The following is a 24,291-nucleotide window of genomic DNA, read 5'->3' as shown; positions in this document are numbered from 1 at the left end:
TGATGTTTCTCTTCCCGGAGGGGGGAGTGACCTGCCTGGTCCGTGTCAGGTGCCTGGGGAGAATCGGCTGTTCTGAACGAGTGCGCACGGGAGCGCACGCGTGGGGCAGCCGGGCAGAGGACCGGTGGCGGGCACATTTCTGGAGGACAGAAACAGCAGAACCCGGAGACATTCGCTGGGCCTAAAGGAAGACAGTGGGAAGGCAGAGGGGTGAGGGTGTGGTGAAGGCAAAGGAAGAGGACCGGATTGGAAACCTGAACGGAGCAGGGCGGGCGGAGAGCCTGTGAGAGCGAAGAGGTGGTCACTGCGGAGTCCCAAAGCAGGGGATTGGCCCGGCTCAGACCAAGAGGGTCACGGGGCCCAAAGGACTGATTTGGGTTGACACCAGAAGCTGCGTGGTCCGCACCAGCAAAATGCAGGCATTCTGTAAATCAGCGACTCTCAACTTTATTCACTTCAAACCCAGCGTCACGTTTTACAGGGTGGCCCAGAGGACACACCAACCTACACATAGAGCCATAAAGAATGCTTCTCTAACCGGTTTTTACTTTTGCAATACGCCACGTACATATAATGTTCCGTTTGGTTCTTTTTCATTTTAAAATACTGCAGTCCACCAACATAGTGGTGAAGTCTAAAGTAGTCCACTCCACTAAATTAGTTTCATGTAGAATTTGAACCATGGTTTGAAAATGCCAGGGAGGAAATGCGGCAGCAAATGCAAATAAATGGAAATCGGGCCAGTAACACACACACCCCCCCCAAAGCTTCAGGTTAGAACTGGGCTAGTTTTTAATAGTTTCTTGACAGGCTGACAGTGGGCGCAAGTGTTTAAACTGGGATGATTATTAAGGCAAGGCATTTTCCTGAGGACAGAACTACCTCGAGGGTCTAGAGAGAAACGAGGAAGGCCCCCAGTCTCCATTTCCGAGAAGAGAAGCAGGAACTGCCAGCTGGAGAGTCGTGGCCGCCGGTGCCACGAGCAGGCACAGGGCGAGCAGCCCGACAGGCAGGAAGGTCACAGGGCCCCTCGGGGAAACAAGAATGACTGCTTTTTCTGAAGAGGGTGTCATCCAATAACACATCCAATGAGAGTATCTGTTTCATCTTGGACTTCCCAGAAGAGATGAGTAAACACAGTATTTGGCCACCTGGCCTTCGGGCAAATTTTGGGGTGAACCTTTAGTGGGGTCTGTGGCAGTGGCTGAACCACGGGGTGGGTATTTTGGCTCAGTCTAGAGGACCACGCCCCTCCTGGATGTGGCAGTTTGGTACAAGGGCAGAAGCCCAGTTTTCCTGCCCAAGCAGAGGGATTTTTTTCAGGTCTGCTACCCGCCCCCCCCCCCCCCCCCCACAAAGTGGCTGAAACATGATACCTTTGCTACATTTTCTGCTGCTTTTCAGTTAAAGGCAAGGTATTTCAGCTACTTTGGATGGCGCAGTGATAGGAAAGACAATGAATTCTCAAGTGCCATGTGCTAAGAGCGATGTAAGATTAGATTTCAGAGGCTTGCACCAGAAAATTAATGAAATATGATAAAAACCGGGTGAAGTTGGGCCTCTTAAACCCAGGAGGGTGGCCCTCTAGTGGCAGCCAAGGTCCTGTCTCCAGGGCCAGTGTGTCCTTTCCCACACTGAGCCCTTCGGGTGGTGCACTTAGGAGGAAAAAGAGAGCCTGGGGGACGTTCTGCCAGGAGGTGCTGCGTATCCTACACGTGCCTTTGGGGGGCCGTCTCCCACCCATTTGAGAATTAGAGTCCTATTACTTCTGTCTTGCCTGAGGACACCTGCAGATTGGATGGCACCCCTGGGCCCCAGTAAGAGCCTGGCCGCTCCTGAGGCAGCCTGGGGGGAGGGGCCCTGGATGAGGGGAGCCAGGGAGCGGGCCCAGGACGGAGGGCCCAGCTCATGCCCTGGGTTTGGATGGGATGGCCAGAGCCCCACTAGGTAACCGTGTATTAGCTAAGAGTTCAATGCGCCTCCCTCCCACCATTAGGCAGGGAAGCCTGAGCTTTGCCCCCCACCGCATCCCCGGGACCATGCGGCCTGCCTCGTCTCCATGAACACGTGGGGCGCTGGGCTAGCTCAGTCCGTGGAGCGTGCGACTCTTGACCTTGGGTTCGTGTAGAGATTACTTAAATAAATAAAACTTTTAAGAAAACAACATGGGAATGAATTGATTCAGTTCCAGGTTTGGGGTTTTCCCCTGTGAATCGCGGGGCCACGGAGGAGGAGTGGGCCACTGGGCTTCCCACAGGTTCCCTGCTCCCGCCAGCCAGGGGGGCGGGGGGGGGGGATTCAGACAACAAGGTGAGTTGCTCTGAGTCTAACCGTAGTCTATTCAGACGACTGCACGAGGCGCTCACAGTCCGAGCAGCCTCGCCTTTGAACGTAAAGCTTCTACCCGCAGGTGCAGCCATCCTCTTCGGGACGTCTGCTTCCCCTCTGCAGACACCACGGGAGTCACCTTGCCGTTCCCAGTGTTAATCGGAGAAAGAAAGTGCAGCCCCCCGCTCCCCGGCTCTCCCCGCTCAGCCCCGGTCTCGTGCAGGAAACACCAGGTGGGAGCCCAAAAAGCAGGTGCACGTAGTGCTGTGTGCCGTGAGGCCACCGAACCGAGACTGAGAAATTTCCTCAAGAAGTGAGGTCTCTATACACACCAGTGGCTCGCAGGCTACCTGGCTGTCAGAAAATACTAGAAAGGCTTCAGGCAGGGACTACGCCGCCCAGTGGCCCTTAGCTCCGTTTCCTCCTGCCCTCCGGCCAAGGGCTCCAGCTTTAGCACAGCCGAGGGGTCCACTCCTCAGACAGGTGGCTCCTTACCTCTCACCTCCCCCTCCGTCCTGGCCGCCACCTCCCTAGAACGGCCCGCGCCCAGGGTGTCTGCATGCAGGTGCAGTCTGCTGATCCTGCCCCCGACCGGGGCGGTGGGGCCTGGGGTCTGCATCTAAACCAGTATTTCTTCATACTCAATTTTGAAAATCACTTGGGGAAGGGTGTCCAGGTGGCTCAGTCGGTTGAGCGTCCGACTCTTGGTTTCGGCTCGGCTCATGACCTCACGGTTCGTGGGTTGGAGCCCCACATCAGGTCCCGCAGCTGGCAGCTCGGAATCTGCCTGGGATTCTCTCTCTGCCCCTCCTATGCTCGTGCTTACTCTTTCTCAAAATAAATAAGTGAGCTTCTAAATAAAATCACTCGTGGAAACGGTTTGACTAACATCAATCTTGCATACTGATTAATGATTAAAATAGTTACACCTGCTTAAAAATCAAGATAACCTTAAAATCGAACTATGCTTTAATACATTTTCATTTATTTTCCAATTTAATTTAAACCTAGAATATTTACCTTTTCATGCAAACTTAATTTTAAAAATAGTCACTTGCCATTTTTACACGCAAAAGACACAAAACAGAATTCTTCACCTCCAGCCCAGCGTGTGGGGCAGCGGTAAGCTCGGGGCCGACTGCACAACATCCCCTCTAGGCCCGGGACCTTTACTTGGGGTTGTTGTAAACAACAACCACGAAACAATTGCTCCTAAGATTTATTTCTAAGGGTTGAAAACCACCTTAGGACTGACCGTTCTATTAACAAAATGTAAGATGCGAAGGGTTTTATTCTCAGAACTTGAGAAGTGGCGAATCGACATTTTCCTTGTCAGCCTCGGGACTCAGCTGGATCAGAGGAGAAGTCAAGTCTATCAGCTGCAAGACAGAAGCGACGGGGTGAACGACGCGGCCGCGTGGCCCCTCCCGGCCCGCGAGCCCCCTCCGCCGTGGCTCAGACACACTGAAAGTGCAGCTGGCACGTCTAAGAAGCCGGAAGAACTCTGAGTTCTTGACACACATGTGCTCCCTCCTCACAAATCGGGCCCTGGGGGACCCTGGAGCGACAGTGATGGGACCCCTGCCCTCAGAGAGCTCCTGGGCCCCCAGGCAGAATCCCACAGCAGGACTTGGTGAATTCTAAGCTCATGCCACCGCTGGAGGGTGCCCCGACACGTGTCACTTTAGAGACCTCAGGGGCTGCTCTCGAGGGTCACCGCGATGTGCCCTGGGAGGAGGAACAAACCCAGAACTGAGACCACCCGAGGCCAAAGCCCACGTGGAACCACCTGCTACTTCTCACCTGTGCCACCTCGTGGAGAGGCTTGGACGTGGTGGTTCTGTTCATGTCCGGAGTGTTGATCAGCAGGTCAATCAGAGGTCTGCCTTCAGAGCCCGGAGCCACGCTTGCTCCTGGAGTACTGCACAGGTCCACAAGAGGGGGGCTGACGAGGGCCGGGCCCTCAGCTTTCGGAGTGATGGCAAGTTGCTCCAGTCTAAGATCCACAAGAATCGCCTAGACGAGAACACGAGATCTAAAGGCAATTCTGGCACCTTTTTGTCAACCACGTTGAGAAAACAGGAAGCCCAAGGAAGGACGGCCTTTAGCGGGGAGAGCTGGCTGTGGTGTGCACGTACTAACGGGTGGAGTTCTCTCTTCCTTGGCCACCCCCACACGGCCCCCCACCTCCGTCTGCCGCCCTCTGGCCGACGGCCCACACTAGGGCTCCCGCCGGCCTCTCCCACTGTCACTCTGCTTCCTACTGCCCGTCCTCTGGGCGAACACAGGAGGAGGGGAGAGGCTGGAGGTCCTGACTCCCACTCTCTGGCCCTGGGGGCCCGGGGACAACAGATGAAGTCCCAGAGAGGCAACTCGGCAGAGTGACCACACGGCTTGGGGGCAGGGTCCAGGGTCCCGGAGAACACGGTACCTCACGAGGGCGTGTGTCTTCGGGTGGCTGGGCCGCAGCTAGCACTCCTTCTGCAGTGACGCTTTTTGGAACAGCCAAGTCGCTCTTTTCAGGAGAAAAGTTAAGTGCCTGTGGCACAGCCGACGGGGGGGAACAGGACCCATCAGACGACGAGTCCTCGCGCCTGGAGGCAGCCTCGCTCCTGCTTGCCCCGGTTGGCACGGCTCTGCGGGGAGAGAAAGGGCAGACCCTGCGAGGGACTGTAAGTGCTGGCTTGTCGGGCTAGGATTCTGTTCCGGGAGGAGATGTGTCACACGGGGCAGGGCGTGCCGGCTTTGGTTCCGGCTCCGTCCTCGACAGCTCGAACCATGAGCGAGTCCCTTTCTGACCTTCAGCTTCCTCGTGAGGACAAATAAAAGGCCCGAATGGTCTCGGGGGTCCTTTGGCTCTAAAAGCTTACCAGCCTGCTACCCACACTGGCCTGTTTTACGCCCTTCCCTTCCGTCCGCGAAGTGGACAGAGACACGCTTGCTCCACGTTCAGGTAGAGAGGAGAGAAACGCTCCGATGAAAATGAAGCAGGAAACCAGAATAGAGTGACCGGGTAGGGAGGCGGGACTTTCCAGAAAGGTCCCCGAGGTTGGCCCCTGAACGTGGACTTGAACCGTGGAGGGGCAGAGCATCCCAGACGGAAAGGACGGCCAGGACGGGACCGTCTGCCACGCGCTGAGGGAGGGCGCGGCGGGGCTGGAGCAAAGTGACGGGGGCAGGGGAGGCGGGAGAAGCAGGTGGAACGGACGCGGTAGCGGACGCGGAGTCCGTTTCTCAGGAAGCCTGAGTGCGGTCGCCCCCGGCCAAGACTACGGGACTGTCCTGGGGGCCCGGTTGCAAAGACCACACCAGGCCCCGGGCCCCGGGTGTGGGTGCACCTTCCTGAGTCTTCTGCCCAAAGGGCTCCCCCCAGGGAGAGGCCACGGCCCACGGCGACGGGGTGGTTGGCAGGTGCCGTCCCTGCTCGCCCAGCCCCTCGGCCCAGTCGGGACAGTACGCTGGGTGGGAACGAGGATGGCGCAGCGAGCAGGTGCCCTCCCGCACTTCAGGGAGCCGCCGACAGGCTTCTGCGGCCGTCGCCTTTGCCTCTTACCTCGCCTCACATTTTTTCCGGAGTTCAGAGGAAAGCCGCGGAGCAGACACACACAGGGGAGAAGCCAGAGCTCTGGGCACAGTTTTAGGGGTCACCCGTGGAAGGCTGGAGAGCCGACGGCCGGCGGGCGTGGGCAAGGCTGACCCACGCCTCGTACTCACAGGGGTCGTCATACCGCTTAAATGTCCTGGTGAGGCCGGCCCGGATGAGCGTCCAGCAGGAGTGCTGTGGACAACTACCCTGGAAAGACAAAATGAGAGTCTTCAGCGGGCATGAACAAAAAGAAGATTCTATTCATCCAATATGCTAATGCAGTAAAAAGTCCTGTGACTTCAACAGACGAGACTCAGGCCGGCGAAGAAGCCCGCCGGAGGTCTGCTCTGGGGAGGCAGGGCCGCCGCCAGCACCCTGGGAAACCCTGCTGTCTCCGGGCGGAGCATGTGAACGCACCTCGTGGGAGGTCCGCAAAACATCTAGACATCACCTCTGACAGCGTCGGTATTTCCACGAGGAAATCCAGAGCCGCGGCGGGGACTGCCCGGGCTCACACGCACACGGGGAGCCGTCACTGCGTGTTCGTTCATCCCAGCGCTCGGGTCACCTGGACCCCACGTGAGCGCACAGGACTGAATGCGGGCACCCGCGGCTCATTTGTCACACGTCCCGCTTTCCCATCTGGCGATACGTGTGGCTGTAACTGCCGGTGAACCCTCCTGATGATTTGTTCTGCGGTTACTGATAAACACGGTCTGTGTGGAGTCAACCACTATTTTAAATAGGTCGAGGGGCGCCTGGGGGGCTCAGTCGGTCGAGCGTCCGACTTCGGCTCAGGTCACGGTCTCACGGTTCGCGGGTTCGAGCCCCGGGTCGGGGTCTGTGCCGACGGCTCGGAGCCCGGAGCCCGCTTCGGATTCTGCGTCTCCCTCTCTCTCTGCCCCTCCCCTGCTCACGCTCTGTCTCTCTCTCTCTCCCTCTCTCAAAAACAAACATTAAACAAAAATAAAACCCAAGGAAGCTGACGACTCCTCACCTTCCCACCGATGTGCAGGAACACAGCCTCCGTGCCCGACAGGACTTCGGCACTGCGCTGTCTGCAGGCTCACCTGAGCAAGAGAGGAGGTGCGTCCCGTCAGCCAAACGTGGACCAAGTGACGAACCCACCGCAGGGCCCTGTCCCTACTGTCCCCGCGTCTGCTCTACCAGGACAGCTGGTGTCGCGACCACAAGGGTGCTCGCGGCCACGGAGGGAGCCGGCTGCCACGGTCGCGGGGCCGCGTGTTCTAACGGCGTGGGGCTCCCCGTGGCCTCTCCGGCACCGAGTTTATGAGAACAGTTTGGCCCAGGGTGAATGATGAACGGTGTCCATGGACAGCCCTGTCCCTGACACCGTGAAGAAAAGAGAAACCGATTTCAGAGGCGCGTGAGGCGTCATTAGGGGCACGGGCAGCAGAGGGTAGCAGCCGACGGGCGCCGGGACCGGTCCAAGTCGGCGAGACCAGCAGACGACCGTGTGGTTGGAGGAAAGGCAGCCAGAGGCACGCCGTGGCCCCGGGCACCCGGGAGGAAAGGCAGCCGACGCCGCCAAGCACACTCGGTGCGCCCCATGCCGTGGACGCTCCGAAGAACCGCTTTCAGCCGACACGCTGAGCTCCCTGCCACGGAAACCTCAATCTTATCTCCAGGGGTGACCGCTCCCGCGGGGCCCGAACCCACACCTTCAACCACCCGCTCGGCACGGCCCTCGGCACGGCCCCGAACTGTGGCACCTCGCGCTCAACAGGTGCAAACCGGGCCAGTGGGCTCTACCCCGGGGCTGCCGTTCCTCCAGCCCTCCCCTGGGGCTCTGGGCGTGGGAGGCAGCACCCGGGCACCCCGCGGAGGCCTCCGGGTCACTCCCGAGTCCCCTCCCACGCCGCCACGAGCTCCCCTCCCCCATGGTCTCCTGTCCACCTCACAGCCGGGCTGCCACGGAGCCCTCCCAGCTTCCATTCTTGCCCACGAAGGCCTGTTCATCACTCAGGGGAGGGATCTGCTGGAGGCCAGGACTCCCCGCCTAAAACCCTCTTCCTTAGCACCTGCACTGGCCCCCGGCTGCCTCAGCCCCCACCTCTCATGACCCTTCCCCTCGTTCACTAACTTGGCTGAGGTTGCTAGTGTTTGATCAGTATCCGCCCTCTTCTTCTCAGGAAGGAACCTGAGCGGGGCGAGAAGACAGCACGTCTTAGCACCCCTGGCAGGGAAGCACGGTCACATGACTGAGGCCTGAGCGAGGGGACAGAGAGGGGCACACACAACTTCCGTAAGCGATCTCGCAAGGTAGGGGTGTGGTCCCCTTCGCCCGTCCCACCCTCGCAGCTGACGGGGCGGAAGGTGGGGCTGCAGCAGCCGCATTAGAGGATGAGGAAGAGACACCGGACACGGCAAAAGACAGAGGCGGCCTGGGTCCTCAAAAGGCTTCGGGGCATTAAAGGCCACCCGTACCGGCCGGCAGTGCTGGAGACTTCAAGACACAAGCACCTCTACTTGAGCGAACCTACAGGGACCCTCTCCCTTAAGGCAGCTCTGCATGACCTCCCATGTTACACAGATTTCTTAGATTCATCTGCCTCGACCGAGCACCTGCCACCTGCCAGATACCACGCCGGTGCCACTCACAGCCAGACAGGGAGGCAGCCCGGGTCCTTGGCCACGGAGGAAACACACGCGTGCAGAGGGAGACTCCAAAAGGCCAAGGTGAGGACAGCCACTGGGAACAACGGCCACCCTTCGCACAGGGCTGGAAACTGCCCACGTCCCACCGGCCACAGCAGGGACCTCGGGAGAACGCAGCACGTCCGGCAGGGACCGGGCAAGCACAAGTCAGCAGCAAGGCCACCTGTTCCCAAGGGTATAGGCCACTCGAGACCTGCCCCATCGAAGCTTTAAAACAATCCTCAAAAGGCTCAAGCCGACCTGCAATTGAAATGCCTGCCAAAGCAAGGTTCTACTCCTTAAAGCAAGGCAACAAAATGCAGATCTTCCAAGATTTTAAACCTATACTGTAAACAACGATTACACATGAAGAGGCAGGAAAATGTGGTCATAATCAGGAAAAAAGTCAGTCACTAGAAACAGACCCCCAAATGACCGGGAAGGTGGCATTAGAAGAAACAGCGTAAATCAACTGTCATAAATATGTTCAAGAATTTAAATAAACACCATAAGGACAAAGATGGGGAAACTACAATGTCAAAAAAGAAAAATGAACTGAACGGGCGTAGCCACGGATTAGACGCGCTGCAGAGAAAGACAGGTAAGCGTGAAGACAGGACGTTACAGATGTCAAAACTGAAACACAAGAAAAGGGGGAAACCCCGGGCCTCCATGACCTACAAGCCACATTGAGAGGTCTAGACACGTGTAATTAGGGTCCCTGTAACTAGGGGCAGCAAGCAAACAGAATCTGAAGAAATAAGAGCCAAGTTTTTTTTCCAGAATGAATGAGAAATATCAACCCACAGATCAAAGCAGTTCAGGAACCCCCAAGAAGGATAAACTCCAAAAAAGCCACTTCAAAATTCGTAATAATCAAAATGCTGAACTTAACAATAGACAGGAGCTCCTAAGAGCAGCCTGGGAGCAGTGATGTGACAGAGGGAAGAATGCGGGACGGGGACTCCACTGAGTGCTCGTCCAAAACGATGCAAGCTGGAAGATGCTAGGACAACATATTCAAGGTGCTTTAATAGGGGCGGCTGGGTGGCTCAGTCGGTTAAGCGTCTGACTTCGGTGCAGGTCATGATCTCACAGTTCATGGGTTCGAGCCCCGCACGGGGCTCTGTGCTGACCGCTCAAGGCCAGGAACCCGCTTCGGACCCCGTGTCTCCCTCTCTCTCTGCCCCTCCCCTGCTTGTGCGCATTCTGTCTCTCAAAAAAATGGATAAACGTTAAAAAAAAAAAAAAAAAAAAACTAAGAAAAACATACAGAAAATGCTCCATTCCTCACCAGTAGAAAACTTGGGGACCTTAAAGTGACTTGTTGGGGTGGGCATCGCCTTTGTCCTGCAGGGTAGCCGGGAATCACGCCCTCTCGCACTCCCGGCCGTATTCAACGGAGACGGCGGCGACCAGCTGGAATGAGAGCTCAGCCCCGGGCCTCCCTGTTCCAGAGTCGGGGCTTGGGCGACAGCCGCGGGGGTGAGCGCCTTGGCTGGCTCCCTTGTCACCTCCGCAGCCGAGGTCCGTTTACTCCTTCTGCAGGACGCACCCCCAGGGCCTCCCTGCAGGGACTGCCGGGACACAGCAGGTCCCACTCTGCCTGACTGGCTGCTGCGTGACACAGGCGGGGAGCTGTTCGCAGGAAAACTTGCAGGTTCACTTGATTTAGCTGGAAGAGGAGACACGACGTCTGGTTATGGCTGAGGCTTGGGTCACTTTCAAATTATGAAGTTACTTGACAAACACATACAAGGTACGCTGTCTTCACCGTATCTACCTGAAAATGTTTTCAAGTGAAGGAAATGTATTTCTATCATCACGATCTCCACGTAAGAGAAACGCAGGACCTGTGAGCAATATTCCGTCCACCCGTCAGGTAACATCCTCAAACAGGACAAGCTGGGTCGCTCATGGCTCAGCCGAGTGCGTCGTAAGGTACTAACTCTAGACGCAATTACCAGGATGCACGAAAGCGTACGTAAATTCGAACTCTCCCCCTCCACCGACTGTGTCAACAGCAGACATCTACGCTGGCTGAGCAGACACGAGCCGGCGGTCCAGCCGCGCCTCTGGGCAGGGAGGAAGGGAGGGAAGGGCGAGAGGAGGCGCATTCATCACTGGTGGGCTCCTTCGAGTCCCAAGGAGGCTGGGTCATGGCCATCACGAGCGCCATTTAAATCAGAAAGACGGCGAACGAGGTCCTCAGGTGCCAATATGCCCCGTGCAGAAGGCAGGCTGGCGAGATCCCAAAGGCGGCCTCGAAGAGAACGGCTGACGCCATAGCTCTCTCGTTCAGTGCGTAACGGCTTTACGGCGCTCCCCCACCACCACCACCGTCCTGTCTGAGCCAGCCTCCCCAGTGTGTACCACGCAGAAAGACCCACACTCAGGCCCGTTCCATGTCCGTCTCAACCTTTAGCGGGTAGGAACGCAGGGCCCCCGAGTGGAAACAGTGCTGACGCCCCGCACCGCCGCGGCCACTCAGGCCTCACAACCTCCGACGTGACAGAACTTCCTTTCCCCCAACGCGGGCCACGCGCTCCTTCTGATGCCCGCAAGAGCGCGTCCGGGGAGGCTCTGTCCTGCGGTGTGTCCGGTTCCGGGAACAACTGGAGTTCTCTTGGCCGCCACCCGGCAGCGGGGACTCCACATCACGTCGGCCTAACTCCAGAGCTCACGCTTTGCGGTTTGACAAAACGCGCACAGGTCTGCACGGCAAATACGCGTGGAAGAGGGCGGAGCCCTGAAGGGAATCCAAGGCTTCCCCCCACAGGTCACGAGGGCTTCTCCCCTTTACCACCAGATGGCGCCCTTGGCTTGCGAAGGTTACCACAGTGCAGAGGCGGGTTGGGGTCGGGGTTTAAAGAAGCACAGGCGAGTTACAAGGGCCTCGTGCCCTACGTTATGTGGAACAGTCCTATTTTTAAAACCTGTGTGTGATTACATGTCAGTGGGCTGGTCTCAGCGTCCTCGTGTGTCGCGGGCACGTGGAGCGCCCACCAGCTTTGGGACGGCCGGGACCACCCTGACCTAAAACCCCTGGCCTGAGAGTGCCCCTTCTCAGAGGGGAAACCCTGGAGGGCAGGGGGCCCGACACAAATGTCTCCTGCCCCAGACTGCAGCAAACCCTCCAGAACCTTCTGCTGAGTCTACGTGGTTCTGTGAAAACAAGTCTCAGCGGGTCGGATAGCATTCAAGGCCTTGCCTCTCGAGACGCGGGCGGGTCTGGGCAGGAGACACTGGCTGGCTTACCTCTGCAGGTGGCCGGAGAAGCACACACACTGGAAATCCCACCAGAAACAGACCCTGAGGAAGACGACGTCCTTGAAAGACCGCCAGCACACCCACGTGGTTTTAACAGGGTCCTCTTCGGCCCCAACTGAAACAAAACATTAAAAAACAGAGTCATCGAAGATTTTGTTATCTGCCCATTACTTTTTTATGCAAAAATTGGGTTTAAAAATATTTTTTTAAATGTTTATTTTTGAGAGAGAGAGAGAAAGTGAGCAGGGGAGGAGCAGAGTGAGAGGGGGACAGAAGATCTGAAGCGGGCTCCTCGCTGACAGCAGGGCTCCGACTCACGAACCATGAGATCATGACCTGAGCCACCCAGGCGCCCCCCTAAAATAATTTTTAATAATTGAGTAATCATCATCTTAAGTGTAAAGAAAAGGCCAAGCAGTACTTCTCAAGCGCGGTCTTCAAAGCCCCGCATGAGTGAGAAACGTGGGGGACTCGTGAAATGCAGATGTTGGGGCTCTGACCCTGCCCCCCGAGTCTGTAGCTGGGGCCCAGCTTCTGGCAAGTACATCAGCGGTTCTCACACGCAGCACCGTTTAACCACCAAGCTGCGGGCGCTCGTCTCCAGGCCTGTGAGCTGTGGTTTCCAAGCACGGACATCCCATCTCGTCTGAGGGCAGCCGGAGCGGCGCAGACACACACAGGCTCGGAGAGGCGGACTTTTCTCAGTCCACGGAGCCCCCCCGCGCACGCCAGGCCGTGTTCTCTGCATTGCAGCGAGCTGCCTCTCACGGGTCCCAGTTTCAACCTTCCTAAACTTGACTTCAGTCAAAGACACACCACATGATACCCAAAGCCGCCCCTTTATTCTCCTTGCTCACAGGCCACACGCACCCACAGCCCCGGCAGACCCACCTTGCTCAGGACAGGGAGCGATCGCTTGCCTTGGACCAAGTGGCTGCCCCCCACCGGCAAGCTGGCGCCCTCCCGGGCAGCACTGGATTTGTCAGGGGGCACGGCCCCGCGGGATTCCTTCTCATTTAGGTTTCTCACGCCGGAAGGGCTAGCTGGTATCCTTTTCATAGGCTGAAAAATTGCAATTTGAATTGAGAGCAGTCTGGCCTTGGACAACGCGCAGATGCACCAAGGCGTCAATTTCGAGCACCAGCAGCACCGTCTATCTTCCCGGCGCTGTACGTGCTCAGTTCACCCGCTGGATGGAAGGGATGAAGCGGACACGGCAACTGGCTTCCTCTGCCAAATTACCACGGACAGAAATGACGATGGCGTTTGCTTCCTCATTAAAAACAGCAAAATAATACTAAGATGGTTGCAGGAGAGAGATCCCCTAAAGCTATTCCTCAATCAGGATTCTTATTTAAAGATGATAGTGAGGAAAGTGACTCTAGTGACAAAAACTCTTAAATGCCGTATGGAAAGGAATCACTCATTCAAAGGTCATTTCCTCTCCCAGAGGCAGCTCAGTGGCAACAAATCTTCTCGGAAGAGTACTGAGAGCCATTTTTCTTTGGAGAGCAGAGTCAAACAAAGAATACATTTCTGACATATTTAGACGCAAGGGCATTCCTGGCACTGACCCCTGAGGATAAAAATAACCCCTTGTAACAAGGAGCGCTAATGAGAAGCGGCAGCAGCTCATAAGGTCAGAGCGACGAAACAATCACTTTCTTTCTCCTTCACAGCATTTTAAAACTCGAGATCTACCTCATGGACGTAAGTTCGCCATCTGAAAGCGTGCGTCGTCAGTGGTTTCTGCGCGTTCACAGTGCTGTAAGGCCAGCGTCAGTATAATCTTAGACCATACTTGTTGTCCCTGAAGGAAACTGCTAGCCATTAGCAGGTGCCCCCGCCCCCCTACTCCCTCAACCTCCCCGCCTGCACACTGGCTAACCTACCCCCCTCGATACAATTCGCCCATCGTGGTCCCTCATGCCAACAGGATCGTACAGCAGGTGACCTTTGGCGTCCGGCTGCTTTCACTAGGCAGGTCTGCAAGGGCCATCCATGTTCTACTATGTACTGATATGGCATTTCTTTATTGCCTGAGTCCAGCCCACGTGTTACACACAGAAATCCGTGCGCGGGTCCACGTATTACATAGAAGACCCGTGTCCCTCTTGTTCTGGAGACCTCACTTTGGAAATTGACATCCAAACGGGCTCCGGCAGGAGGAGTTTGTGCGATTAAAGGAACGACGGCCCAGCTCCTTAGGGGAAGCGACGGCCAGCACGCCTCCTCCGTCCAGGCTCCAGTGCGGCACAAGCGCCTTTAGCTCGGATCAGTTCTGGGTCCTGAGCGCAGGGAGTCGCGCGGTTCGGGAGATGTGCTCGGAGAGGGAAGGCGCTCCCCGGCCCTCGCTAGCCGTTTTGCACGGACCCAGACTTGCTCATGACCCCACACGGCATCTCCGTAACCGGCTCAGAGAGCTGAGGCCCGGGGCCCCGGTTAGGAGCAGAGCTGAGAAGCGGTGCTCGGCGGGCTCCAACCTGCTGCCTCTCCTCGAAGCATAACTTCCTCCCCTGAGTGAGGCCGGGTCAGCGAGGCCTGGAAGCAGCCGTGGTGTGACCCTCCCTTTCTCCTGCCCTAGCGCTCCGCCCTGCAAACCGCAGGGGCTAACCGCACCCCAAAGACCTGCCCGGCCACTGCCACTGCCCAGGACGGCTCATCCACTTAATTCCTGGGAGGAGAGCAGTCTCAACAAAATCCGGTTCAGGGAGGGGAACTGTTGGAAGCTGCTTGTTAATGCAGATGAAACCCCTAATGAGCAGGAAATCCGAAGTTGTAGCATCTAGGAAGGGATGTTTTTAAGTCATCCCGGGAGGAAGGCAGCCGCGCCTGCATCCACATGCACCCCAGACCCAGCTCCCCGTGCCGCTCCTGCCCCCCGTGGACTTGCGGTTCCTATGCTTCCCAGCCCTCAGCCCGGCTACGTTTCCCAGCTTCTCCCCACAACGGTTTCCGTTAGGGCCATAAACCGCGAGGGCTAAAACGCAAGGGAGCACCTAGTCCCGCACACGCGTGTCCTGGCACGTGAACGTGTCTACCTGCTCCGCGGCCGCATGAATGTTTTTCCCTCTCACAGACGAAGCTCGGGGCCGTACCAACTGGCTGATGACCTTTTTCTGAGGCCCTGCCTGGTTTGGCGGGGGAGCAGCACCGGGTTCCACCGGCAAGGAAGAGCGAGGCGAGTGCAGCGGTCCCTGCGTCTGGGCGTGGCCGGCCTGGGCGGGAGCTGCCCCCAAGGGGGTCTGGCTCAGCGGTGCCCTCAAGGGGCTGTCCGACAGGTAATATGTCTCCCTCTTCAGTGACCTGGGGCTCTTCCTCATTTCCATTTCTTTCTCAAACAGGTTTATTTTTAATTTCGATTCCTGGATAAATCTCTCCACGCTCTGGCTCCAAAGGTCTTCGGGCCTGGCCGCTTGGGCTGCCTTGTTTTTGCTTTTGCTTTCGATCTGTAAGGCCAGCAAGTGAGCCTCCGTGTACACTTCCACAAACTTCTCCCCAGTGAGAGGGCTCCAGGTGAAGTGACCTTCCGAGCCTGGCAGAAGCGGTTCTTCGGGAACGTGGTGATTTAACTCTAAGCTGGCAGCGACACATCTTTCTTTATGGCCCACGGGTCCAAAGAAGACTTCATCATCTTCATTTGCACTGTTTTAAAATAAAAGGATCATTAAGGACACTGGCAGTGAAATGAAAGACCTTACTGAATGCGGTTGAGCCCAAGGCAAGGGAAGAAAACTCATCCGTTTACCTTGAAGAAGACAGTGAAAGATCGAAGTCAAACTTTTCATCGGCCAGGAGAAGAATGTCTGTGGGGGGAAAGTCCCGTGTTATTTGAGGGCTGGGGTTGGTGGAGAGGAAAACATTACCAGTCTGTACAGCTATAAAAACAATGACAACATTTCACTCCCCAAAGTGTACCTTATCATGATTTTAACAGTCACCTCATCACAGAGGGCTCAAGGTTATCTTGGTTTTTTTGTTTTCTTTTTAAAATAGCAGCAGCCATTGTGTGTTTGCTGAGCTGCCCCAAAGGTCCAAGTCCTTGTCTTTAAGGTATAATCTCAAATGCACTCACCAAGTCATTGAACTAGTTTTTTCTAGACTAGGTAAGTCATTTTCAGGTTAGAGCATTTTCAAAAAACCACCTGCTTCAGGTTCCCTAGAATTAAACTCCTGGCTTACAAGCCATAGAACGCCTACTGCTCTTTCAAAATCAAATTCACTATCATTCGCATGTGCAGTCGCCACTCCATTCGTATCTGCTGACTCCCTTCGCTTCTAGAGCCCAACTCGCCCCAGAAGAAACTGCACTCTGTATCCCCCATAGTACCTCCATAGGCCCGGTCTAATAAGCCTGCTCCCTCCACCAAACCTCCAGCTCCCAAGCAACTTCTCCCCCCCTCAGCTCCCCCCACCCCTGCATCACCTTGACCTGACCTCTGTCACCACACTAGCCCTGCTGCAGATGTCCCTTCACTCTTTCGGGGCCCCAACTAGACTGTAAGCTCCCCCAAGACAGCAAATGTCCACCACTCTCCCAAACTCCCTCATGTCCAGCAAGGGGCCTGGACACTTGGCAAATAATTATCGAAATGTGCTGAACGGGTATTTCCACCACGTAAAGTTGATACAGCGCTTTCACAAATCACATCTTATTTGACCCCAGTAAATGATGCAGCACACTTATTAAAACCGTAAAGATTTAACATATACTAATATCCTAATTAGATCCTCGTTAGTCACGCCAATTTTTCTTAATTACCCAATCAAGGAAAGGGTAGAAAGCACAAAGGCACAAAAGAAATAAAAGGAAATAAGCAGAGAGAGAGGAACTGAAAAGATTCATAAGCTAGTCTGCTCAATTCCATGCACAAAAACCTGAGAGCCTGGCTGAAATGGATAATTTTCTAGAAAACGGAGTTTATTTTTTGTATTTAAATTACTTAAATTGATTTATTTCTAAAACGGACTCCAGAAGAAAAGGAAAAGATCTTAACAGTTCAATGACCACGAAATAACTGCACAGACTTATTCAAGGCCTCTTCTCCTCAAAAGAGCCCAAGTCCACGATCGTTTCACAGGAAATTCTGTCATGTCTTTCAAGAATGGATCATTCCAGAACTATTTATATTGCTCCACGGGATAGAAAAAAAGGAACTTTCAACTCACTTCTATGAAGCAAGCATGACCATACCCAAAACCTCTAAAGTTAGCTCAGAAGGAAAGCTACAGACCAGGTTCCTAACATAAAAATCCTAAATAGGAATATTAGGTAACAGAACCCACCAACACATTAAAAGAAGAATAGGGGTGCCTGGGTGGCTCCGTCGGTTAAGCGGCCGACTTCGGCTCAGGTCATGATCTCACAGTCCGTGAGTTCAAGCCCCACGTCGGGCTCTGTGCTGACAGCTCAGAGCCTGGATCCTGCTTTGGATTCAGTGTCTCCCTCTCTCTCTGCCCCTCCCCTGCTCGTGCTCAGTCTCATTCTCTCTCTCTCTCTCTCTCTTTCTCAAAAATAAATAAAAACATTAAAAAAAATTTTTTTTAAATAAAAGAAGAATAATAGATCGTGACTAAGTCAAGTTCGTTTCAGGACTTTAGGATGGCTTAACTTTACACAACCCAGTAACATAATTGTTCTATTACTGGATCTAAAAGGAAAGCCGTAGGTCACAGCCATCTATGCTAACAAGACACTTGAAAAACTGCAACGAACTTTGTCGACTTTAAAAGCCCTTCCTAAAAAGTAATGGGTACCTGACAGATACATGTTACCATACAAGGAAGCATCCACCTAGAGCCCAAAGCCAAACTGGGGTTTAATGGGATCCCATCAGAAGCGCCCCTTCTGAAGTCAGGAGCATACATGTGTGATCAGTCAGGACAGGTTAACCCACGCCGATATGACACCCCCGAGTCTCTCACTCAGCCTCTAATTCTGCTGAGGGTGGGCTTGGGCCCTGCTCTCCGCCCTCCTCTCTGCACAACCCAGGAGCCTGGGGAGCCTGGTGTTGGTGCGGAAGAAAAGGGAAAGAGCAAATCCCATACCAGTTCTCAACGGCCCGGAAGTAACACATACACAAACCACATTCCCATTTCACTGGCCGCCTTTCCCGTCCCCTGAGCTGAATCCTGCCTCAAGCAGGTGGGCAAGTACAATTCTATCATGTACCCAGGAGGAAGGAAAAAAAAAAATAGAAAGGGGGAAAAAAGAAAAAAGTGGAAATACTAATAAACAGCACCAGAAACCACCATCTCTATGTAAATTAACCCACAAGTCAGCATGAGGGATAATGGAAGTCCAAAGAGGAAACTCCGTGAAAGCTGGGCACTTGCAGATGATGTCTGCTGTCACGATTCCTGACACAGGTCTGGATACACTAACTAACACAGACAAGGGAAAGAACCTGGAGGCAAAAACACCATGGTGCACAGGTGCTAAGATTACAGACACCAAAAATCGCATGAATACTGTCATGAGTAGTGAAAGGATGCAACCAGGTGGCTGAGGACAAAATCATCACACAGCAATCTACGGTGTTCACACCTACCAAGAACGGTTAGAAGACACGATGGAAGAAAAGGCCTCATCACAAAGACCTACGTTAGCAGCAAACCCCACAAAACGCAGATATACAAACCTAGCAGGAAACACGTAAGATTCATTAAAGAAAACTCAGTATATGATAAAAGTAGCCTGCGAAATAAAACGGGACAACGGAGTATTCGATAAACGGTATTTTCCCTTAGAGGAAAATACATATAAAAGGAATAAGAAGAACCCACGGGGAAATTATGTTATAACCTGGAGTGAGGGGGTCTAACTATGACACCAAAGTGGAAGCCATAAAATAAAAGACTGAGAGTACAATGTGTAAATAACAATTTTAAGACTCTGCATGGCAGAGATCACCATGAGCAAAGTCAAAGAAACAATAAGCAGGGAAAAAGTATTTGCAGCTCACATCACAAAGGGCTCATCTAGGAGCAGTGCCTACAGACTGCTAAGAAAACAAACAGTAACAGAAGAACTGACAAAGGATAAGAGCAGAGAAAATAACTGATGAAATGACATAAAATAAAAATAACCCCGAGATTCCACTTCTCACCTATCAGATTGTCAAAGATCAAAAAGTCTGGTGCCATGTGGGCAAGGCTGCGGGGGAGAGACCAATTCCCAGACTGCTGGGGAAGGTGTCACTTGGCCGGCCCTCCTGAGTCACCCGGCAGCACCTACAAAGCGCAGGTGTCCCCCGGCCCAGCAAGCGGACTTGTGGCAGTACGTGTCACGGGCAGTCACGGCGCAATTCGCCGCAGCAGCCTTTGAAAAAGCAAGACACCGGACACAAACTAATTAACATCACCCACAGCAGATGGGAGAAATTATAGCACCCAACCCCACCCCCCCCCCCCCCCGAAGATGGCCACCACAGAGACACAAAAGAGAACGGGAACCCTGTGTTGACTTACAAAAAGCATCAAGATAAATGAGGTGCCCAAACCAGGACGCAGCACAGGGCCCCATCTGCTAGAAAAAGAGGACACTCGGGGGAGCCTGGGTGGCTCAGTCGGTTGAGTGTCAGACCTCGGCTCGGGTCATGATCTCGCGGCTCATGGGTTCGAGCCCTGCGTCGGGCTCTGGGCTGACAGCTCAGAGCCTGCAGCCTGCTTCAAATTCTGTGTCTCCCTCTCTCTCTGCCCCTCTTCCATTCGTGTTCTGTTTCTCTCTCTCTCAAAAGTAAATAAATATTAAAAAAAATTTTTTTAAGAAGAGAAGGAGGGCAGTCAGCCGACAACATATACACATACTGGTTTCCTCTTGCACAGATTAGCTCCGGAAGATCAAACAGACCAAAGACATCGATGGCCTTTGGAGGGGCGGCTGGGTGGCTGAGGGGGAGGCTGCAGGAGGTGGCAACGGGCAGGGTCAGATCCCGGAGGGTTTGCAAGCCCAGGCAAGGAGCGCCTGTTTTATCCAAAGTGCGACAGGAAGCTCCTGGAGGTTTTAAGCGGAAGAGCTATGATCTACCTTGTGTTTTCAAAAGGTTACCCTGGCTGCTGTGTAGAGTGGGTGAGAAAAGCAGGCCGTATCTCCTGAAATCACGCATTGGCCAAAGTGCAAAATGTCCGAGTGGGTGGAAGTGAGTTAATGTGGCTGAGAGGCACACGGTGGCGGCCTCCGGGTGGGGTTGGAAAGAGGGAGACGCATCCAAAATCTATTCGGAAGGTGGAAATCGCAGTAAATGATGATTGAGTGAACACGGCCCCTTCACAACTTAGACAGCGAAGCATATGGAGGAGCCGTTCCCTTCCATGAGAGGACAGAGAGCAGCCCAAGAGCGGGGAGATGGGGGGCACACTGAGTATGAAGTGCAGGACAGGGCAAGATGCCAAACAGGTGGGTGGATATACAGCCCAGAGCTCGGAGGAGCGGCTGCGCTCAAGACAAAATGCGGCACCACCAGAAAGGAGATGGCTTTTCCAAGTTTACTTATTATTTATTTTGAGAGAGACAGAGACAGCCCAAGCAGGGGAGGGGCAGACAGAGCCCAACACGGGGCCTGAACCCACGAGACGGTGAGATCAGGACCTGGACCGAAATCAAGAGTTGGACACTTAACAGACTGAGCCAGCCACACGCCCTGCAGATGGGGTTTAAAGCCATGGGAATGTCCGAGAGCCCTGGGGTATGGATACAAACAGACCCCAGAGACCTCGTCCTGGGTAAGATTAGCTTCAAAAGACAGTGGAGGAAGAGGAGGTTGCAAAGTGATGGATAAACCAACCAGAGAGGTGGAAGGAAAACCAAGGCTGCCTTGGAAGCCAGGTGAGAGGGAAGTTTCCAGAAGGAGAGGTCAGATGTCATCGAGAGGTTGATTAAACAAGAACAGAAAAGTGATAACAGGTTTGGCAACATGTATGTTGTGACTGATGAAAGCAGCTTGAACAGAGTGGTGAGGACCGAGGGGTTGGTAGGGGTCGAGGAACGTGGGAAAATAGCAGAACAAATAGACAAAGCTCTGGAAGGTGGGCTCCCAGAGTGGAGGATATGGAGACAGAACAGAACGTATTTGTGTGTCAATGACAAGCAGGAGCGAATGGACAGGCACAAGGTGAGGCCACGGAGGGAGGGTGACACGAGGGGTGTCCTCAGAAGCGGCAATGAGGATTCTACATGCACAAGGAAGGGACTGGTATCTGAAAGGGAGGAGAAGGGGGTGCAGCGGCAAATCCCTTTCTAGACACGATGAACAAGTGAGGAGATGGGCAAAGTCTCTAGCACGGTGTCAGCAAAGCGGAAGTGATCCGGGTACCCCGTCTGCCTGCCGCACAGGGGTGCGTGAGGAACAAAGGCTAGGGGGTGTCGACAGGCTTTAAGAGAAAAGGAGGGTGCGGCCCTTCCCTCATTCTGCGAGGCTGGATTCTCGCCGGGATGCTCAAACCAGACAGGGACGGAGCGAGAGGAAAAGCCGCCAAGATTCTGAACACACCTTGGCAAACAGAAACCGGCGACAGACGCGGAAAGAACGCATCGAATTCCCTCCCACACGTGTGTGAATTCCTGCGAAGTGCCAGGCAGTGTTCTCCGCACTGGGTGTACAGAGCGAGTAAAGCCGGAAAGGATCCCGCTACCACGAAGGGAATCTAAAGCCGTGTTGGGGGGGGGGGGGGGGGGGAGGGCGGGGTGCGGTGCGGGATGCAGAAAACGGAATGAAAGAAGCCGGAAGGATGCAAACCCCCTGAAGACAGGGATCTGAGCCGCACGGGCACAGAGCACAGGGTGAGCACTGAATAAACCAAGGACTACGTTCTCACAGAAGCATGAACGCCACCTGCATCCTCACTGAGCTCCCTGCACGGCGGCGCTGCGGCCACAAGGACATACCATCCTTCTTGGGAGCCTCCATCCCTGCCTCTCGAGACTGGCTGGCTGAAGGCGCGCCGGTCGCCAAGCGTGTCCTCCTTTCACGGCGAGGGCCGTCAGGAAGTCACTGCGGGAAGGGCGGGGCCAGCAGGTGAGCCGGTGTCAAGGCCCAGGACGCCCCCACCCCCACCCCCACCCCCGACCCCTCCGCCCCCTTCCAGCGGCCGAGCGCCCCCAGGCCGGGAGCTCCGGGGGCCCGATCGGGCCGGCACACCGCGGCCGGGGGCCGGACCGGTGGGGGAGGGGGGGAGACCCCGGCAGCCCCGACCGAACGCGCGAAGGGACCCCGCAGCCCGAGCCACCCCGCCCCTCACCCGAGCGGCGGCGACGCCTGGCGACCGCGCCTCCGCCCGGAATTTAAACGCGGCGCGGCGAGCGCAGCGCGGGCTGCCGATTGGCCGGTTTGAACGGGCGGCGCAGCGTCGCCGCGCCCGGTGCATCCTGGGGGCCGCGGCCGGGGCTGGGGAGGGCGGCGCGCGTGCGCACTGCCTCCGCGCGCGGGTGGGCGGCGCCCGCCGGCGTTCCGCCGAGAGCCCGCGGTGGGCGCGCAGAGCGGGGCGGGGCTTCCTTGCAGCGGGTACCGCGTGCCCGCCGGTTTGGCCCGGGGTGGCTACGCGTGACAAGGGACGTGGTTCCGATCCCAGCTCTTCATCTGGAAATGGAGAGACTTCATTTCCTACAGCAGGATGTTGACTGTGAAGACCGAACAAAGTAGGTGCACCTGTCTGCTTCGTAAAGCAGTTCGCACCGGTTACTAAACCGTAGCAAGACCCGGCCCCTGCCCCTGCCCCGAGGAGCGCACCGGGTGACGCTGGTGTGTGCCCCCCCGGGCCAGGAGAAGCTGAGTGGTGGCGGAGAACCGTGATGAGGGTCTGAGCCTGGCCAGAGGTGCGGCCCAAGCTTCCCCTGGGCTTCACAGCCGCTGGGGGGGGGGGGGGGGGGGGGTCCTGCGGGGGCAGATTGGAGGAGCGCGCAGGGTCCCGTGATCGAGTCTGCTTGGGGGAATGCACAAGTTGGGGCAAGATCCCTGATCTGAGCGACGCGAAGCACTGACGGTGAACAGGGCAGTCCGCGGCAGCTTGAGATTGACCTCACTTGAGCCTTGGACTGGCGTTCAGGTATATGTAATACCCACCTCGTGGGCGGGACAGTGGCATGAGGGGGTCCCCTCAGGACACACTGTCGTGAAGCCGTTACCCTAGGTATCTGGCACTGGTGGATGTAGCGGGATGTGGGAAGGAGGCGCCAGGGATGACGCCTAGGGTCTGCCCTGCGAAGGAGGGAACTCCAAAGGGAGAGCACCATTTTCAGGCATGATAATGAGCTATTTATGTAGGGCAGGTTGGGTGGAGAACTGTCCAGAAGGCAGCCATCCTGGGCCCAGGACCTACGCCAAGAAGCCTTCCAGGCCGTCTGGCATCTGGGCTTATTTTCACAACATCCACACCAATCACCCCCATTTCGCTGTGGTCCCTCTCACTTCTGATCCTGAGTGCAGCTCCCCAGGAGACTGTGAGCCTAAAAGGCAGGGTGGGGTCACAGTCATGTGATGTCCCCAGCTTCACCCAGCCCAGCACTGGGCCCCAGGCAAGAGCTGAGAGCACGGAAGCTAGGTATTCAAGGGAGGTGGGGAGTCTAGCAGCTTGGAAAGAGCCCAGCCTGCCCTCCGCATCCCCTTTGGCTGGTCCTGGCATCCCCAAACACCTCTTTTCTATTGAAGGGCTCCCTCTATCACCTTCAACTTCTGTCTTCACTCCCCACTGCACTCTGATGTGCTGGGTCCCTGGACCCTGCCTTTCCCACCTGAGTCTCTGTCCAATGGGTCCTTTCTGAATTCCATTGTCTTTTGCTCAGATTCCTGCTTAACTACATAAGGAAGACGGTGCCAGGCTGACCCAGGTACAAATCCCAGCTGCAGGTATCCGTCAGGAGCCTTTGGGTCACAAGAAACAGGAAACCAGCTTCAAGCTGGCTTTAGAGGAGAATTTACTGGCTCAAGGAACAGAGAGGTCCAGGAATGGCCCTGGCTTCAGGTCTGGATAGAAAGAGGGGCTCGAAGGAGGGCACAGGGTCACGTCCTCTCCCAGCTGCCTCTACGGGGTCCTGCACACCCTCAGGCAGGCTGGTTTTGCTGGGCCCACAACCCTGGGAGCCCCAGGCTTCCCTCCACCTACCAAGGCCTCTGGTAAGACACAGCTGGTCTCGTGCCGCCAGTGCTCAACCAAGGGCCCTAAGGCCTAGGCCTGCCTGACTCAACCCCCTGCACAATTGCAGCAAGAGCTCAGGGGGTGCCTGGCCCAGATGTCAGGTCCCCACAGCCCTGGGGTTGTCTGCAGGGGGTGAGCGCCCCCAACACCCACTCCCGATGCTCCTCTCCCTGTATCGTGTCAGCACCTAGGAGGTGCTCAGTATCAGCACCAATTATCAATAGCTTGTTGCTGCCGAGTCTAAACGGTATCGTCCTCCATCTGTCCTATCGTGGGCCTGCCCATCAGACACATTTCTTCCCTCCCCCAATAAGATT

General features: G+C 55.6%; 1 protein-coding gene across 3 annotated transcripts; it reads right to left on the bottom strand.

Annotated features, from left to right (window-relative positions):
- Positions 1-3,291: 3,291 nt before the first annotated feature.
- On the bottom strand, positions 3,292-23,640 carry GTSE1 (G2 and S-phase expressed 1). 3 transcript variants are annotated; one of them, XM_078449304.2, is made up of 12 exons: positions 22,082-23,640; positions 21,729-21,834; positions 15,591-15,648; positions 14,884-15,487; positions 12,734-12,904; positions 11,831-11,957; positions 9,867-10,247; positions 6,912-6,984; positions 5,882-6,121; positions 4,760-4,964; positions 4,132-4,344; positions 3,292-3,707 (listed from the first exon to the last, which is right to left on the bottom strand). In XM_078449304.2, exons 2-12 carry the CDS (start codon positions 21,748-21,750, stop codon positions 3,624-3,626), a joined length of 2,178 nt encoding a protein of 725 aa, XP_078305430.1. In that variant the 5' UTR covers positions 21,751-21,834; positions 22,082-23,640; the 3' UTR covers positions 3,292-3,623. The 3 variants fall into 3 exon arrangements, with proteins under 3 accessions (XP_078305430.1, XP_078305432.1, XP_078305433.1); XM_078449306.2 differs by lacking the exon at positions 12,734-12,904; XM_078449307.2 differs by lacking the exon at positions 9,867-10,247 and having other exon boundaries at positions 22,082-22,520.
- Positions 23,641-24,291: the final 651 nt, after the last annotated feature.

Source organism: Panthera onca, chromosome B4 (assembly GCF_046562875.1).
Source record: "Panthera onca isolate mPanOnc1 chromosome B4, mPanOnc1 haplotype 2, whole genome shotgun sequence".
In the NCBI taxonomy this organism is placed as follows: Eukaryota; Metazoa; Chordata; class Mammalia; order Carnivora; family Felidae; genus Panthera; species Panthera onca.
This window is presented reverse-complemented; position numbering and strand designations above follow the sequence as displayed.